This window comes from Drosophila grimshawi, unplaced genomic scaffold (assembly GCF_018153295.1).
Source record: "Drosophila grimshawi isolate 15287-2541.00 unplaced genomic scaffold, ASM1815329v1 contig_311, whole genome shotgun sequence".
Taxonomy (NCBI): Eukaryota; Metazoa; Arthropoda; class Insecta; order Diptera; family Drosophilidae; genus Drosophila; species Drosophila grimshawi.
The window spans coordinates 11,797,780-11,814,056 of NW_025063098.1; the positions used below are offsets into that span (position 1 = coordinate 11,797,780).

Sequence of the window (16,277 nt, forward strand, 5' to 3'; positions counted from 1 at the left end):
ACTTTAATCTGAAATCAATGTTTACTCACTGCGCCACGAAGCTCTTAGCTTCAGCTACTACTTTAGAGGCCAGATCGTGTACGTGAATGATAAGATTTACCAAGTCCTTGATACTGACGATGTCTTCAAAAAAAGTATAATTAAATTTCCAGTGAGTGGCTGCATCAATTAGTGGACAGTTGAGGCAAGTGCCGCTCATCCAACGCGTAAATACCTTAAGGCTGTGGGTGGCTTGGTGTTAGCAAAGGTTTTTTTTTTATCAAATCGGTTACTAACCGCGTCAAATAATCCTTGGCTGCTGTGATCATGATGTTCTGCAACTCATTCGCCGAGGGTTCCAGTACAATTTCGGACATGAGGAGCACAGCTTTAACCTCAAACATGGGCTGTGCTGAGAGCAGACGATTGATATAACACTTCAGATTGTCATACGTCATGCTTTGGAATATATTCTAGGGGTAGTTAATACATAATTTGAGATATTATGTTTAAAACTCACTCAACAATACACTTATATGTTTCCCCCTCCCAGAATTCGTAATAATTACGCATTTTTTCCGACCTTCCTGTGAAAGTGCCCAACACTAAACTCTCTAGTTTAATTAGCACTGGCCCGAGCGAATCATAGAGCCTTTTCATTTGAGCTGCTTTCTGATTACGCGAAGCCTCCAAAAGCTCAAAATAACCCTGACAACTGTAGACCCCAGTGCCACAGGATATTTCTTCGTTCTTCTTCTGCACGTCCTCTTCCTCATCGGCTTGCATGATTGTAATTGTTCGACCGGTAGACGACTGAAAGGTGCGTCCCGATGAATTTTTGAAGGATTCCTCGGGGCTACGCTCATCTTCTGTGTTTATAATAGATTCCTTCGCTTCAGCCGATTCATTGTCCAGGTTAAACAAATTAAAGCTTTGGATTTGATCAATGCGATTGCGTAAATCCAAGCGTATAAAATTTATTTGTGATACTATGGAGGTCAATTTGCGCAGCTGTGAGTTAATTTGGTCACAAAACTTTCCAATGTTGAACGATATCCAGGTGTAACGACCAACTCCCATTTGTATGAATAACTCCGTATCGTAAATGTGTTCCCGCAAGAATACAACCTCAGACATTGATAAGTTACTGATTAGGCTGTTATATTGATTAATGACCTCAGAGAGCCGCTCAAAGTCTTTAAAGAGAATATCCTTTTTCATAATGGCAGTGCGCAGAACCGATGGAAGAGTGAAGCCCAACTGCTCAAATAGCTGACCCTCGAACATTGTGTCAAAGATCTCACGATTCAAATTAACGACAAAATGCATGTCATACTCGATCAGCACCTTTTCGTCAACCAGCTCCCGCCAAATTGGCAACAAGTGTTGTGATTCCGCAAGAATGAGTACTAAAGAGATTGCAAAATTATAAACAGCAATAAGTTAGAACAAAAAATGCTTGATTGATTATTGAAAAAGAAATCAGTATTTGCCGATTTAGCAAACTCACATTCACATATCTTCATACATTCTCGATCCCGTGCTGATATATCCTTTGGCTTTCGGTCCCTCATCTCGGCCATAAAGATATTTGCCTTACGCAGCTGTACATTCCCGTGTCGTGTTTTGCCCACCATCCACATAATCATTGCCGTGAGTACTGTGAACCGATTGATTCTGCACATGACACCTGCTTGAGCGGCATCTACAGCAGCCTTTGTGTCTTCGTCAGTGTCCTCCAGCATGGTCGCTGAGTTTTGTAATTGCAGGTCAACCTCGGACAGAAAACTACCGCCATATTGTGAAGTATTCATTAAAGAATTGACGCGGCTTCTGGATCTGAGCGCTTGCATGATTTCAGATATGTAATTCACTAGTTGTGATATAAAATTCGATCAGTAACATTTTCTGTGGTGTGGCAAATAAATATACATACTGGTCTCCTCCTTGCATATTTGAATACGCAGTATGCTAGAGCGATTGGTGTGGTTTACGATAAAGGTGGCATTCTGCATATACTTCTCAAAGAGAACTTTTTCAAACTGGTACATAACAGTCATCAGCTCAAAATATTGCTTGAATGCGCTCCGCTTAAGGAAGCTATTTACCATTGCTGGATCTTCTTCTACCGTCTTGAAGGCCAAGACAGAGTTTTTTAGTTTGCGCCCCAGTAAACGCGCCCAACATACTGCGCTTATCTTGGCCGGTTGAAGTCTTGGCATAGGCGGAGTTTTCTTGTATCGCTGTAAGAACAAATCGAATGAGAACATTTTAATCGAGCGTAACAGACTGATGCCAGTGTTATACGAGTTGATCACAGGATATATATATATATATATTACACTTAATACGTACCGTGAAGACAGCTTCTACGTTATTAATTTCGCTAACGAAGAATCGTAAGAGATTCTCATGTTTGGTGGAAACGAACTCCTGAAGCACCTTTCGCGTGTCGATGCTGTTCGCATTGACTAGCAATTTAATACCTTTTTGGGCTGAGAGTAGCGAGTTGATACTTTGATCAATAACCGTCTTGGCTTCAATCTCTAGCACTTCCAAATGTTTATTGAACTGTTCTAGGGAGTATTCCCAATTCTCCCAATTGCTGGGCATAAACATATCATAATCTACGCTCCTTATTAGTTCATCCAGCAAGCGGTAAATTTTGCGCATTAGATTATCCACAATTGCAGGGTCTGTAATCAGCGCTTTGAGATTACGCCCAAACAGATTCTCATACTGGATGAACACACGCCCCACATACGCAATATCCACGGCTACACGGTATATGTGATTCACTTCATTGAAGAGCGCCATGCTATCGAATTCCCAACGAGATCCAGCGCCTGATTCCTCAATGTGCTCGCGGCTGACTTTGTAGGCCTGCTTCCAGCAGCGTAATATGTTCGCACAATTGTTGGCCGTCTCAAACGTGTAGGATGCAGAGTATCTGAGATTTGTATATGCATGGATAATTCCAACTTAACAATTGGCCAATCCTTTTTCTGTACTCACCGAAATATGTTGTCGAAATTTATAATTTTCTTCACCTTCTGCACAAACACATTGGATATCTCACAAAGTAGCACTTGCATTTTGGGATCACGGCAATAGTAGCTGGACATGGTCCAGATGTGGCGAAGGCCGACCATTACATTTGGTATCTGCATTGTGGCCATCTTAAAGCTGTCATAGTTTTGAATTTTCTAGACATGAATGAAAAGAGGACGAGAGTTAAGACACTCTGAGATATTACTTCTTTTTTTTTCAACACACCTCTAAATAGTCCGTAATAGTGCCCAGATAGTCAGAGTTCTCTTTTGCGAGCTTGAAGCGCTCTTCGGTATTGGCAAGTACTTGATTCCATTTAGCAATCACACTGGATCCATCAGTCGTCAATCGGTTAAGCACGGCGATCACAAAATCAGTTTTAAGTTGCTCTAATGTGCCATACAGATCGATTTCCATTTGATGCCAATAGCGATACTCAGCCATTGGGGTGAATTCGTCTAGTTTGCTATCCTTGAGCGATTTCATCGTTTTGTTCAAATACTTCATCCAGCCATCGACAACATCCTCGAGCTGTTGTTGTGTATAGGTGGGAACCAGCTCCAATTTTTTTGTATCGACGGGCACGCGAATGAGCGCCTCCTCAAATTCGGTCTCCTCCTGACCGGGCTGCACATACGAAGAGGGCAGATTAAAGGCCCAAACAATATGATCGATTGTCCATTCAATTTCTTTATCAAGCTCATCAAGCTCTTTGAGAAATGCACGCTGTATTGGCAGTATGCGTGGAGGAGTTGCCTCCTCGGCCGCATGCTCTGCCTCCACCTTGGACTTGGTCTCATTCAGTAGCTTTTCCCAACGCTCAGCAATTGTCAGCTTTTCAGGTTTCTGCTCGACTGTGAATCGTATCTAGTGTAAACTCAATTGCTTTCAAAAAATGATCAGAGCTTACCCTCCTCCTCAGAAGATGATGGTACTTCCACCTGCGCCTGCACAGTTTCGTCTTCTTCGTCGGCTTCCGTGGCCGTCTCCTTCTTGGCCTGCTCCATCTTCTTGGCCTGCGCTTGCATTGCCTTTTGCTTCCTGTGATGTCAAAAGCAAAGTATAAGCAAGTGAACACAATTAAAGGCGCTCGACATTTAAAATTAACACAAAGCGTAATGAAAAGCCGCTGATAAGCGAAATGAGCAACAAATACAAACAAAAGCCAACAAAGGGAACAAACAGGCAAAAACAACCTCAAACAGAGGCCTCCGATTGCGTTCGCTGCCACGCGACGAAGGAATTTTTTAATTCACGAGCGTGTATGCCTAAAAAGGACGAGCAGAAGAGCGCTCACTGGTCAAGTGGCTGCTGGTGGGGTGCGCAATGCACGGCTGAGTGAGGCTCTGGCAGGACGTGCCATAAATGGCTACCAAACCAATGGGAAGGGGCAGAAGACAACGACATCGACGCTGGCGCTGGCGCCGTTGATGGCAGCATGAAATCCGATTAAAAATAAAAATTCTTATCGGATGCGCTGTAATTTATGTGCGAAAAGGGTTATGCAGGATTCTCCAGAAAAAAAAAACAGAACGGAAAAAGAAACTGTAGCCGCGTCGATGGTAACCAGTGATAAATGCAAAACAAAGGGCAACGAAAAATGTGCACGAAAAAAAACGAAAACAAAAAAATTACGAAAACAAAAAATACAAAAACAAAAGACAACAAAAAACGACCGTTTACAGTCGGAGCAAGCACTTCAGTCAGCATAAAACCAATAAAGCGCGGGTAGTACGCCCAGCCCCCAAAAAAAGCAGATCCCTCGCCTACAGTTAGTGAGGGGAACGTGTTGCCTTTGTTAAAAGTTAAATACTTTTGTTGTTTAAGCGCTTTCAAACGAAATTCCGATGGTTTGGATAGCTCCAATAGACCCGGCCCCGATTCCTTAGCATCGCTGGAAACATCCTCGCCGGCATCCCCAGCGCCTCCGCCACCCCCTTCCCGCTGGGCATCATTACTCTCCATTTGTTGGGTATCCGTGGTGTCCGGTTCGCGAAATTGAAATTGAAAGGCGCTTTTGTAAACCTGCAATAGAAAAAAAAATCAGAAATAAAAAAAAAAGAAAATGCAAAAATTCATGTGTTGTTTCGGTAGGTAGATTCTAGTATGTGGAGGCAATCTAATTGATTTTCTGCGTTGATTTGCCAAAACCAATTTTCAATTTTCAACAAATTCCCAATTTATTTTCATGCAAAAAGCAAATATTATGGCAGTTGGAGCCTGTTTCCTCCCTCTTGTAGACCGCAAAATTTGCAAGCTGCCAAGTCTTACGATGAGGGGCGAGAAGAAATTGGAGTGGGGCGGGAGGTTAGGTTTACCAGCCAGCCTAATGGAAACCGCAGCACATTTTGAGGCTATGATGAAGCAATTTGCGTTGGCGCTGTTCGCTTAAGGCATTGTAGGCGTGAGGCCGTTGCCACAGCCAACTACCTCCTCCTCCCCGTACTCTCTGACTCCCTTTCGCCAGACCGCCCGTTGTGCACTGAAGCGCAAAAATCTTTCGCCACGGCGTCCATTTTGATAGATGACTGCCTTGTTTTAGGAATTAATTACAATTCGTCACATTTTGTTTTGCGGTTAAGAATGGACATACCAAGGCAGCAGGACGCAGGGCAAGTCGGATGCTCATATAGAGGCTGAAGACCCGTTTGAAACAATGGCGACTCCTTCGAAGCCGTTGATTGATTGAATAACGTTTTATGGGGTGTGAAATGAGCGAAAGGGCGCAAATTTGAGTGATTTTGGTTGCGGATTGTGTTGTGGCATTAAGTGGCGCATTTTGATGACCAGCTTACTAGTGGTGCTTACCATCTGTAATGTGTGTCGCAGCGAGTCGATTAGGCTGCCCCTTATGGAGCCTAAGAGGAATAGTAATGGCATTTCGGCAAAGCAATGAGATATCTCCTTGAACAAGGCTGTAAAAATTAATGAAATTAATGAGAAATTGTACAGTAGAATGCACTTCAATATCAATCGGTGGAATATGGTGGAATAATCTTCGTAGTTAGAAATATATTCTGAATAATCTATTTATCCATGGCTACACATAAGCCAAGCCAGAAAAGAACATGAATGAATGATTAGTAGTTATAATATTCTTTCAATTATGATTTTACTGTTGATAACATAAGTTTGAGTTAGATGTTCATAACTTACGAACTTCTTTGGCATTTTTTCGTAATATGTAAACATATCTTATGTTAGGATCCATGTTGCTTGATTCCATTTCGCCAAAGTGACAATGGAGCAAAGGGGTTTTGACATAAGCCGGAACAATTTTCTGCAAATGGGAGGAAAGGTTCATATGCATTATTAAGGTTTATATTCATTATTAAATTGTTTTCTAATGTAAGTTTTTCAGACTAATAATATTTTCTTTATAAAGATATTTTTAATTGACTTCAAAAGAGAGCTGCCGCTTGAGAAATTAACGCGTATTGAAAAATGTGTATTGCAAAGTAAACTTTTTATATTTTTCATAGTTCAAACAAATCTGACCAATAATACATAAACTGTGCAATTTTAATATTTGCACTTACCTTCACTTCAATATACACTGGAACGTAGGATTTCTTTTTGGTTTTGCGACCTGTTGGAGGGGGAGGGGAGATAAGATTAAGAGTATTATCATGGCATGTGGGCGTGGCAGGTGCAGTTGACTGAATGAGACTGTGAGCTTGTGATTGACGTGCTGAAAGCAGATGCAGTTAAAGTTATTTGCATTCACCATTGTTCCAGAACATTTTTGGTTTCCATTAAAATGCAATGAACGGAATGAAACTTTGCTGTTATCTTTGTGCCGGGAAAAGCAAATCAAATGAGCTGCGTTCTCAAATGCAGACATTAGACGCGGGGCAAGAGTGTGACGCGAATTCAAATTAAAAGTTGCAAAAGAAATGAATGAAATGAATATTAGGCAGACGAGCCGAAATGAGTCCTTTAAATATGTATGATGTGCTGTGGGCAGCGCGATTCAAAGCGAGGACAAAGATTTACGTTTGATATTAAGTTGGACGGGCAACAAAATTTATGCGTTGCATTCAATGGTGTTGGGGAAAAACGCATAATACGACTTAAGAGGTGCGGCAAAAACTTTCCAAATTAAAAAATGGTGCAAAGAACAAAGGGAAATTGAGCAATGATGCCACATATTTACCATTTTCCATATCTGAGCTGGCTGGCGATCATAAAAAAATGTGTTAGCAGAGCGTTAAGAATCACTGAAATGAATAAGGCTAAGATTTCAACTACTCACGTGAGCGTTTAGAGCGAGCCGAACTCTTGTTGCTACTGCCCACAGTAGCATCCTCCTCGCCTTCGACTTCACCCTCGGCCTCTGTCTCAAGATCAGTCTCCATGGCAGTACCCTCGCCGCCCTCGACGTCCACTTGTTCAGCTTGCTGTGGCTCTGCATCCTGTCCGCCCTTCTTACGTCCCTTGCCCTTGGCAGCGCCTTTCTTTTTCTTCTCCTTCTTGTCCGGCAGCGAGGGCCTTGGCACTTCCTCCAGCACGGTGATCTCCTCCTCCACGAGTCTATCAAAGAACGTACGCCACACGTACATTAGCACGCGATCCAGATGAGCCTGCCGCTCGTAGCGCTTGTTGATAAAGTCGTCGACGGCCTTGTGGTTGTTGGCTATCAGTGTGTTCACGTAAATGGGATCGAATACACCCAGCTGGTTAGCAATGATTGTTTTAAGCCAAACAACTCGAGGCTCATCTAGGCTGATGCAGCTACCATCGTTTTGGCCCGATGCGCCAATATCGAACTTCTCAAAGCCGCTATGTGTGGAATTCGACATTGTAGCTGGAGGTGACACTATAGAGGGAGAATCCTCGCTGACTTGACGGTGGCGACTTCAATGTGTGTGTTTATTGGGTTAGTGGTGCCTGGAAGAGGATTGCACGCCAATCGCTGAAATGCTACCTGCTTACGCATTCACCTCCACCACCTACCTGTTTTCTTGTTGTGCTTTCAATAAATTTCAGCTTCCGTTTCTCAGTTCGTTTCCGCGATTGTTTACTGTATGCGGCGTTGTGCAAATCCTTTTGTGTAACCTGGGACAACGGCGGCGGCGTCAGCCGTGGTCTTGGTCGTTGTCAAACGTTGCAAGCCAAATATGAACGCTTTGAAATGTTGAACTCGTTACTCAATTTGTAGCAACGGTATATGAAAAATATATTTCATTTCCCTTCATAATACATATCATTCGACGCTACTTTGATTTTCTGCTTAAAGTTGCCGACTGAAGTTTACCTTGTTCAGGAACACTGTTGTTGTTATTGACGGCTTTTTGTTGCAGTTGTTTTTCTGTTTGCTGTTTGTTTTGTGGCGTTACCTTGGCTGGTTGTTGCCATTGTTGATGTTGGCTCAGCAACCAACTCCTCTACTTCATATAATTTCGCCCCGTCTTGTCCCTTTGCTACCTGTCAGCTGCACTTGCAACATGCAACGGAGCTATGGCAAAAGTGTTTACTTGCTTCGGGGCGTGCGCGTTGCGTAAACAAAACACGCAGTGCTCACTTAATGGCCATGCACATTAGCAACATGCCACGGTAGCAGCCAGGCACTCAGTCTTGGTTTCAGCGTCACCCTCATAACCCCTTGCGTGTACGGTCTCACCCAGGTCAAGTGACTGCATCAGGTCAGATGGCCGCCATTGGCTTAATAACTGTTTAAATGAAATATAGAAATAAAAATATTTACAAAGCAATTGCAAAGTGTGCTTCCGATGCCTTTTGCCATTAGAAATTGTTTAGCAGCTGCCTTCAAAGCTTTGTGATGAGTTTACTTTGAGTGTTGCAGCGGCAATATAGCATCACCACCATCAGATATCCCACGACCATCAGATGAAGGTGCCTCGTCAGCTGTGCTGATTGAAAGGAGAAGGCAGTGCTTGGGGTGATGCCAACGCGGTCTGTTTGCATTCAATCAAAGTTTGCTGCCTGCGCTTAGATATGCCACAGAAGTGCCGAGATATATATATATATATATATATATATATGTAGTCTCAATACGTTCTCAATATATATCACTTGTTAGCAACTGCTTTGGCAAACTAATTTAAAGTTGTTGCAATTTTAAATAGGATTCGATTGATTTTCATTCTCTTTTAGATCTCCTTGGATTCTCATGCATAGTAATTTTTTCACAAAATTGGGCATATTATCTAGCTCAGACATTGCTTGCCGTTGTTGTTGCTTTTGATACTACCTCGAGGCAATGAGCTTTGCCTTGATCTATTTCAGCCGTTGGGGCCAAACGACAGCCGAGTTCAATACTAATTGAAATAAATGAATGTTTTGTCATCGCTGGCAGACAGGAAACCAGGTTGGAATATGGGATCTGGCTCAATGTCGGATGAAGTGCCGAAGGCAATAGCAGCATCATTAAAATGCATGGTTCAAACTGTACGTATACTTAATATAGATTGCTAAGGGAGGCTGGGAGGGCAGCTACCCATTCGTAGCTACAGTTGTCTGTAATTTTTATGCGTCATGTTTTTATTTGTATTTATTATTGCGTCGCTTGCCTTTGCATCAAAACGTACCTTCTCTTTGCAGGTGAAATTCTCAACGCAATTCGCGAAATGAGAATTTATTGGCTTCTGTGAGGGTATGCTTGTGTGCGTTTGTGATTGTGTGTGCTTGTGCGTGTGTGTGTTTTGCTATATTTGCCTCTTCTATAAGTGTCTCCGTTTGCGCTCAGCTGTTTCCGTTGGCGTCTCCCATCTGCAACACATGAGTTTAATAAACACACCCTACAGCTTTCAGACAGCTTGAAGGATGCTTGCGCGTTGTTTGCATTTGCGCTTAATAACTCTCAGATGCTGTCAAGCGTTAGAGAAATACACTCACACACGCAGCCATAATTGGCTAAAGGCATCACATATTCCCATCAATGTGTGTGTGTATGTCTACGTCAATGTGCTTAATTGCAAGTGCAAGAATACTGAAAATGCCGAATGGGATAGGTGTGAGATTGACTTAAGCAAAACATATCCTATTTACTTGCAGTACACTTGATGTAATTGACATCACATCTATCTATGTGTACACGTATTTGGCTAAGGCAATTTAATTTCATGGGCATCCTGATTGTAGATTATTCTTGACAAAAATAAATTAACAATTATGAATTTGTCTAATAGGATATTGGGCATGTTCAACTGCATTATTTTATGGCCAATCAATTTGTCTGCTGACAAATGATATTGAACCAAAATAAAGCTGAATATTAACATTTGTGAAGCCTTGATTATCTTTTATTGTCATTAAAAATGTCAAAATGGACCGAAATACACTGTAACTAATCACATTTCTTTAAACCTAAGCAAATAGTCATGACAATAGCAGCATCATTAAAATGCATGCTTACAACTAAAATATATTGGTATAGGTTTATATATATAGGTTTTAAACTTTAGGATTCCTTATGGTTTTTATTTTTACCCCAATCAATACTGTACATACATTGTGTTTTACTGAACAATAAGCTTTGTACCTAGCAGAAGATACCCATCGAGCACACTCAACTACCGCTCAGGCATATTTAAAAGCAATTCTTCGAATGCAAAATTCTGGTTCTTTGCTGTGATTTGGGCTGCTGGCTAATTAACAGAATGGGGCCGGCGACTCTTTAAAGTTGTTAGGCCTCTTCGTCTACACCCTTTCACACATGTGGTGCTGGTAAAGTAGCTTATTGGACGAAGCAAATGACACACATGTGGCACGCAGCAGTTTGCTGTTCCATTGCTGCATATCCGATCCGTAATGCAGAAACTTTTAGATTGGTGCCGTTCAGATTTGGAATTTGCGGCTATGCTTCTTCGTTCGCATACTAACATACTTACATTGCGAAATGTTCTGCCTGCAGTAGGAGTAGATGAATGCTGAATTTTGAGGCAGTGCATTGTCGGTGAAGCCTTGTAAATCCTCGCAATTTGGCTCCCCGCTGCCCTTGAATCAACCAAATGACCAAAATAGGCAAGCAAATGTGTCCATTAGTGTGCACAGAATTTCCCATCTTATCTGGCTGCAGTCGTTATTCTGTCTGCCTTTCAGTCGACGCCTACAATGCTCAATTGCAACGGGATGGCTGCTATAACCGCAACAAGTTCGATGAAATTTCGTTGCACATTGCAACAAGGACGGCTCACATTGTAGTCCCCGCATATACTGGTAACTGGCTGAGATTGTGCGCTTTGTGGCTATCTAACGAAACGAAACCATTCCAAACCAAAAGCTAAACCGAGGCTAAACTTTGCAACCGGTAGCAGTTTATTCATTGACTACAGCGTCTGCTCGTCCAATGCAGCATTTTCCAACTCATATCGCGCCAAGCAATCGTCCAGCTCGCTTTATATGTGTAGCTACACTAGCCAGCACATTCTTTAATTGTTAAACAAAGATTTGACATTTCAAGGATACAATTAGATGTTGTTTGTCTAATGAGTAGTGCTGGAAAATCTTGAGTGGTTTGCGATAACGCGCTGTTATCGGCAATTCATTTTGCCATAGTCGATACTTTTTCATCGTAAAATTTCATTTTAATCAAAGTTGGTATTATATCCTTATTCAATTATATTCAAAAGTGGAACATAAAATGTGATCTTTGTTGGAATGTTTTCAATTTCGATAATATCAATGTTGACGAAGTCTATATTTAGTATCTGATTTAGAGCTGTGATAGAATCAGCTCAACTTGCCTGTTAAAAATAGTGATTCACATGTGGGCAGTACAGACCTGTAGATTTTGGTGAAATTTGAGAGGAATAAGAATAATAATAATATCGGCAGAGTTAAAAAAAAAGAGTACCATATTTGGACATCCGTTATACAGTGTAAATAAGCATTTCATATTTTGCTGTGAACTGTGCAGCAGATTTTTTTGCCCCAATTAGGCATCCCGTTTTGAGCCCGCACTAATTAACGGCATAGTGATTGTCTACTTTTTTCTATTTACATTCCTGTGCTGGCAGGCAGACACATCCAAACCCACACACACACACATACACATACACAGACACAGGCACTCACATGGTCTCAGTTCCAGGGAAAGAGCAATGTTGACTGCAACAATATTATGCAAAAACAGTGCCTTACTCAACTTTTCGCAGAAGTCAAAAAGTTTTTGACTGACTTAAGTTTTATAATATTTTTGCGCCAACAAATCTCAGCCAAAGATTCGCTCAGTCGCTCGGTTTGAGTTCAATTTGCATACGCGCTCTGAGCATTATTTTTATTTACCTTATTCAGCGTTGATTTATGATTTTATCCCATGGCAAAAAATGCGCAAAGGAAAGCAGAGATGAGAACAGAAAACTCGCACAAAACGCAAATTGAAATGCAAACGTAGCCAGTGGGCCATAACCTGGCTGGACGAGAAGCCTAGGTAAGATTGTACGAGCTTCTGGGGCTGCTTGTGCATGCTACTGCTATGGCCATAATTCAAAACTGAAGCTTTGTTGCTTACCAATTGCTGGTATCGCGTCACGTGTTTTCATTTGGCTTCCTTGCCTTCGTGGCAAGCACTTGGAGAAGTTGTCACGTTGCCATAATAGAAAATCGCTTGCAATATCATTGCAATCGACTCATAAATAAAGTCGATTTAATAGCAGTAGTTGTTGAATCGCCTACCATTGATTCGGCTTGTGTTTTGCAAATACGCTTTAATCCGACCAAAATCATTTGCAGCCAGTGCAATTGCCTTGGAGATATTGGGCCAGCTGAATGCAAGTCATCCAACAATAATATTTTGTGTGTATTGTCCGAGCTAATTAACATGGGACAGATTAACAAAATATGGCAACTTGGGCTTTGTGCGTAATTAATATAATGGACGATAATGCTCTTCTCTTGGCAAGCAGCAGCATATTTAGATACAAATAGTGGCATGTACTACAATATATATAAATTTAATTGAAATAGATACTAATTATCATAATGATTGCGTGATTGAACTACGGAACATTTAAAAAATTAAGGCAATTCCTTTAATTAAATATGCCTTTGATGTATATAAATATATGTGTTTGATATTTTTTTTTGGCAGCCTCGCTGTCAGGGTGGCTTGTCAGCGGCTGCATTGAGTATGACTGGAGTTCAACAAATATTGGCCACAGACCCAGGGGCATGTCCTGTCCGATGGCAGCCGTCATGTGGTAGTTTCATTAAAATATGCAAGCAATTTTGCGGTAGAAAAACACTCGAAATTATACAAAAGCGAAGGGAAGAACGGACACGCGTTCGTAAGCGCCCACACATAAAGTCCACTTGAAATTTTTCATAATTGCATCGTTTGGCCCAGTAAAATATTTTGCAATATTTAACAGGGCGTATCAGATGCAGTGGCAGTTGCTGCAACTGTCAGGCTGGTCGGGATTGAGGAATAAACAGACAAGGACAACCACCAGACACAACCGAACACCGAGCACATGGAAAGCGCATTTATTTGTCACTTACCGCACAACGCACAACGCACGGTGTCGCCAGCCCGATGGGCACTTTATAATTTCCATATGCACACACACACACACACACACACACACACATACCACACACACAAACACAACACAGTCCCCGAAGCTGTTGAAGAATATTGCCGTTGATTGTCTGCGGCGCACACTCACACACAGGTACACACGTACACTTAAGTAAATATGGGATAGTATGCGAATGTTGCTGCGGTTTTTGGCCAGGACAAGCGCAAAAAGTTTTATTAATTACCTGCATGCAGTGGTTGTCGGTCATTCGAGGCGCATGAGTTATATGCTCAAGACACTTGTGTCCAACGATGTTTTCATTTAATTTCATGTTTTAATTTTCAAGCAATTAACGCACAAAAATTTTGCTGCTCCTTCTCCTTGGCACCGTAATTGGCCAAGATGACTGACAGACTGATGATTGGCCACTTGTCCTGTAGAATACAAAATGCCAAACAATTTAAAGAGGACAACATATTGAGAGAGAGTGCAAAATGCAATCATATTAATGGCAGTTATGCAGCGAACTTTTCGGAGTTTTCTTCTTTTCAAATAAATGAAGTGAAAAATGTTTTTAGCAAACAAATTTATTAGGCGTGCCATACAAAAATTATGATAAAAGATTGACGTCTCCGGATGTGAGTATATAAGCCTGTGCCTGTGTGTGTGGGTACGCGTTTGCGCCTATATGTGTGTGCGGGCAAAGCAAATATGCGCAATTTCGTGTTTTGGCAACTGAATAAAATGAAGCACCGAACCAAAAATGGCGCGTACTCAAATGTAAAATGTTTGTTTGCGGCTGGCGACGCTGGCAACAGTCAGGCCACCCCTTCGGATGAGTTAGCTTGCGTGCAAACATCAATCACATCGCCAGAACCCCTCGACGTGGCTCCGGCCTGGCCCCACAGGGTAACAAGTCAGTTCATACAGAAAGCATGAAATAAGTATTATGTACACAGCTACAGTTCCGAAATTCAAAAGATGCGCAATGAATGTGGGCATGTGCCAATATCAGTGGGTCTGTGTGTGTGTCTGTATGTGCATGTGTGTGTTTGCACAATCATAACTGCAGCACAGTGGAAAAATAAATATGGCACCAAGTCGCCAATACCCATACACACGCTCACACACATACGGAGCAGCAGGCACATTACACTGCAAGCTAATTTCCGTCACGTTGAGCACACAAAGGAGCGCCGGGGTACGTGAGGCAAGCCCAACAAATGTCTGTATGTGTGTGTGTGTGTGTGTGTGTGGAAGCGAAAGTCGTCTTGGAAACAGAAAACCTGCAACATTCCACATTGTAGCATCAATTGGCACTGAGGCGTAAGGCAGCAGGAAACGCAATAACAACAACACCGAAGAGCATCAAAGAAGAGCATCTTTAAAATTCTTCTTCACGCTTTTAAGGGCTGTACGGTATGTGGCTCCAGAGCTGTATCCCATACGAATTTCTTTGTTTGATCTGAAAATGATTTCACTTATTTCCCATGTAGGTGTCCTAGTACTCTTGCACAAATGTAGTCTAGATTTGATGATTTCGTTTGCATTATTAAAACAACAGTTCGTTCATACATCAAATTCCAAATGCACTCAAATTATTTGCAGATGACTGTAGACGTTTTGTTATTATTATACGCTACTAAAAAAAGAGTCATATTTCCGAATAACAGAATTTGGTTTTTGCCATGCTGATAAATGGATTCCAAAATGTTTAATGTTGCTATCGAATATCTTGTGAGGACAGCAAAAATATTTAAAACTTTAAGATAAAAAAAGTACTGAGTTAACTGTTCACCTAATATGTCTCAATCAGAGTTAAATTCTCAAAGCACAAATACAATAGTTGTGGCTCCTAAAGTCAGGTTGCCGAATTAAAATCACACAGAAACTCAAACTACTTTAAACTAAAGGATCAAACCCAAACCACTTAAGTATAGTCCGAAAATGATTTAATACAAACACAATTATAATTGCAGCCCAACAGCGCATTTAATGATATACGTATCATGTGTTGTAGTAGTCAGTGCTGTCAGTAGCGTATGCCAGCCTCCTTTGATGACCTAGAACCATATTGAAACAAGTTGAATTTGAATGGCAGCATTTAAACCGCAGGCAAATGATTTTACTCGACCCCAGAAACTGAATTCAACACCAATTTCACGAAAACATCGCTTGAAGTTTTCACAGAGTTGTAGCAAGTAAAACAATTAGAGTGAGGCACAGTTAGGATAATGCCTAAGGGAAGGGCATGGGGAACGAATAGAGTAGGTTGTTAAGGCCTATGAAAGGGCGTGGGTAAGTTTCAATGACTTCTAGCTGCCATTTTCAACTTAATTAATTAAAAGCAAATTAAAAGTTTTAATCTTTGCGTGGCAAATTTTTGCTACAAAAGGATTTTCAGTTCGCTTACAACAACAGTTTCTGGTCGGGGCAAAAATGTCTACAGCTAACATCTACTATGCGTTAAATATGAAGAAGACTCGGCTGATGAACAAAAATAATAAACTGTGACGAAATATTGAAGAACGTTGTTGTTCTTACTGTTAATGCGGCTGGCAGTGCCCATTGTGAAAACAATCTTGTCGATGCGTACAGCAACCGTAGAAATAACAGCAACATCAATTTGTTAACTTGAAAAAGGGTTGGCTCTGCCTGGATGTTTAGTTTTATAAACCAGTGTAAGCAGATTGTATCTTAACTCAATTCAGAATTAACAAATTTGCAGTAGCCAAACAGCGGCTGACAAAACACACAAAGTCA

General features: G+C 41.4%; 1 protein-coding gene across 1 annotated transcript in view; it reads right to left on the reverse strand.

The window, feature by feature from the left end:
• Window positions 1-7,688, reverse strand: part of LOC6563702 (dynein axonemal heavy chain 10) — a 32,049-nt gene extending 24,361 nt beyond the window's left edge. Inside the window, exons 1-14 of the mRNA XM_032737475.2 lie at window positions 7,286-7,688; window positions 6,570-6,619; window positions 6,187-6,310; window positions 5,839-5,945; window positions 4,844-5,055; window positions 3,941-4,071; window positions 3,256-3,884; window positions 2,995-3,185; window positions 2,335-2,929; window positions 1,916-2,222; window positions 1,490-1,852; window positions 500-1,388; window positions 277-438; window positions 30-221 (exon numbers count right to left, since the gene is read on the reverse strand). Of these exons, the coding sequence (XP_032593366.2) occupies window positions 30-221; window positions 277-438; window positions 500-1,388; window positions 1,490-1,852; window positions 1,916-2,222; window positions 2,335-2,929; window positions 2,995-3,185; window positions 3,256-3,884; window positions 3,941-4,071; window positions 4,844-5,055; window positions 5,839-5,945; window positions 6,187-6,310; window positions 6,570-6,619; window positions 7,286-7,592 (4,259 nt within the window). The 5' untranslated portion in view covers window positions 7,593-7,688. The remainder of the gene's footprint in view (window positions 1-29; window positions 222-276; window positions 439-499; window positions 1,389-1,489; window positions 1,853-1,915; window positions 2,223-2,334; window positions 2,930-2,994; window positions 3,186-3,255; window positions 3,885-3,940; window positions 4,072-4,843; window positions 5,056-5,838; window positions 5,946-6,186; window positions 6,311-6,569; window positions 6,620-7,285) is intronic.
• Window positions 7,689-16,277: the final 8,589 nt, after the last annotated feature.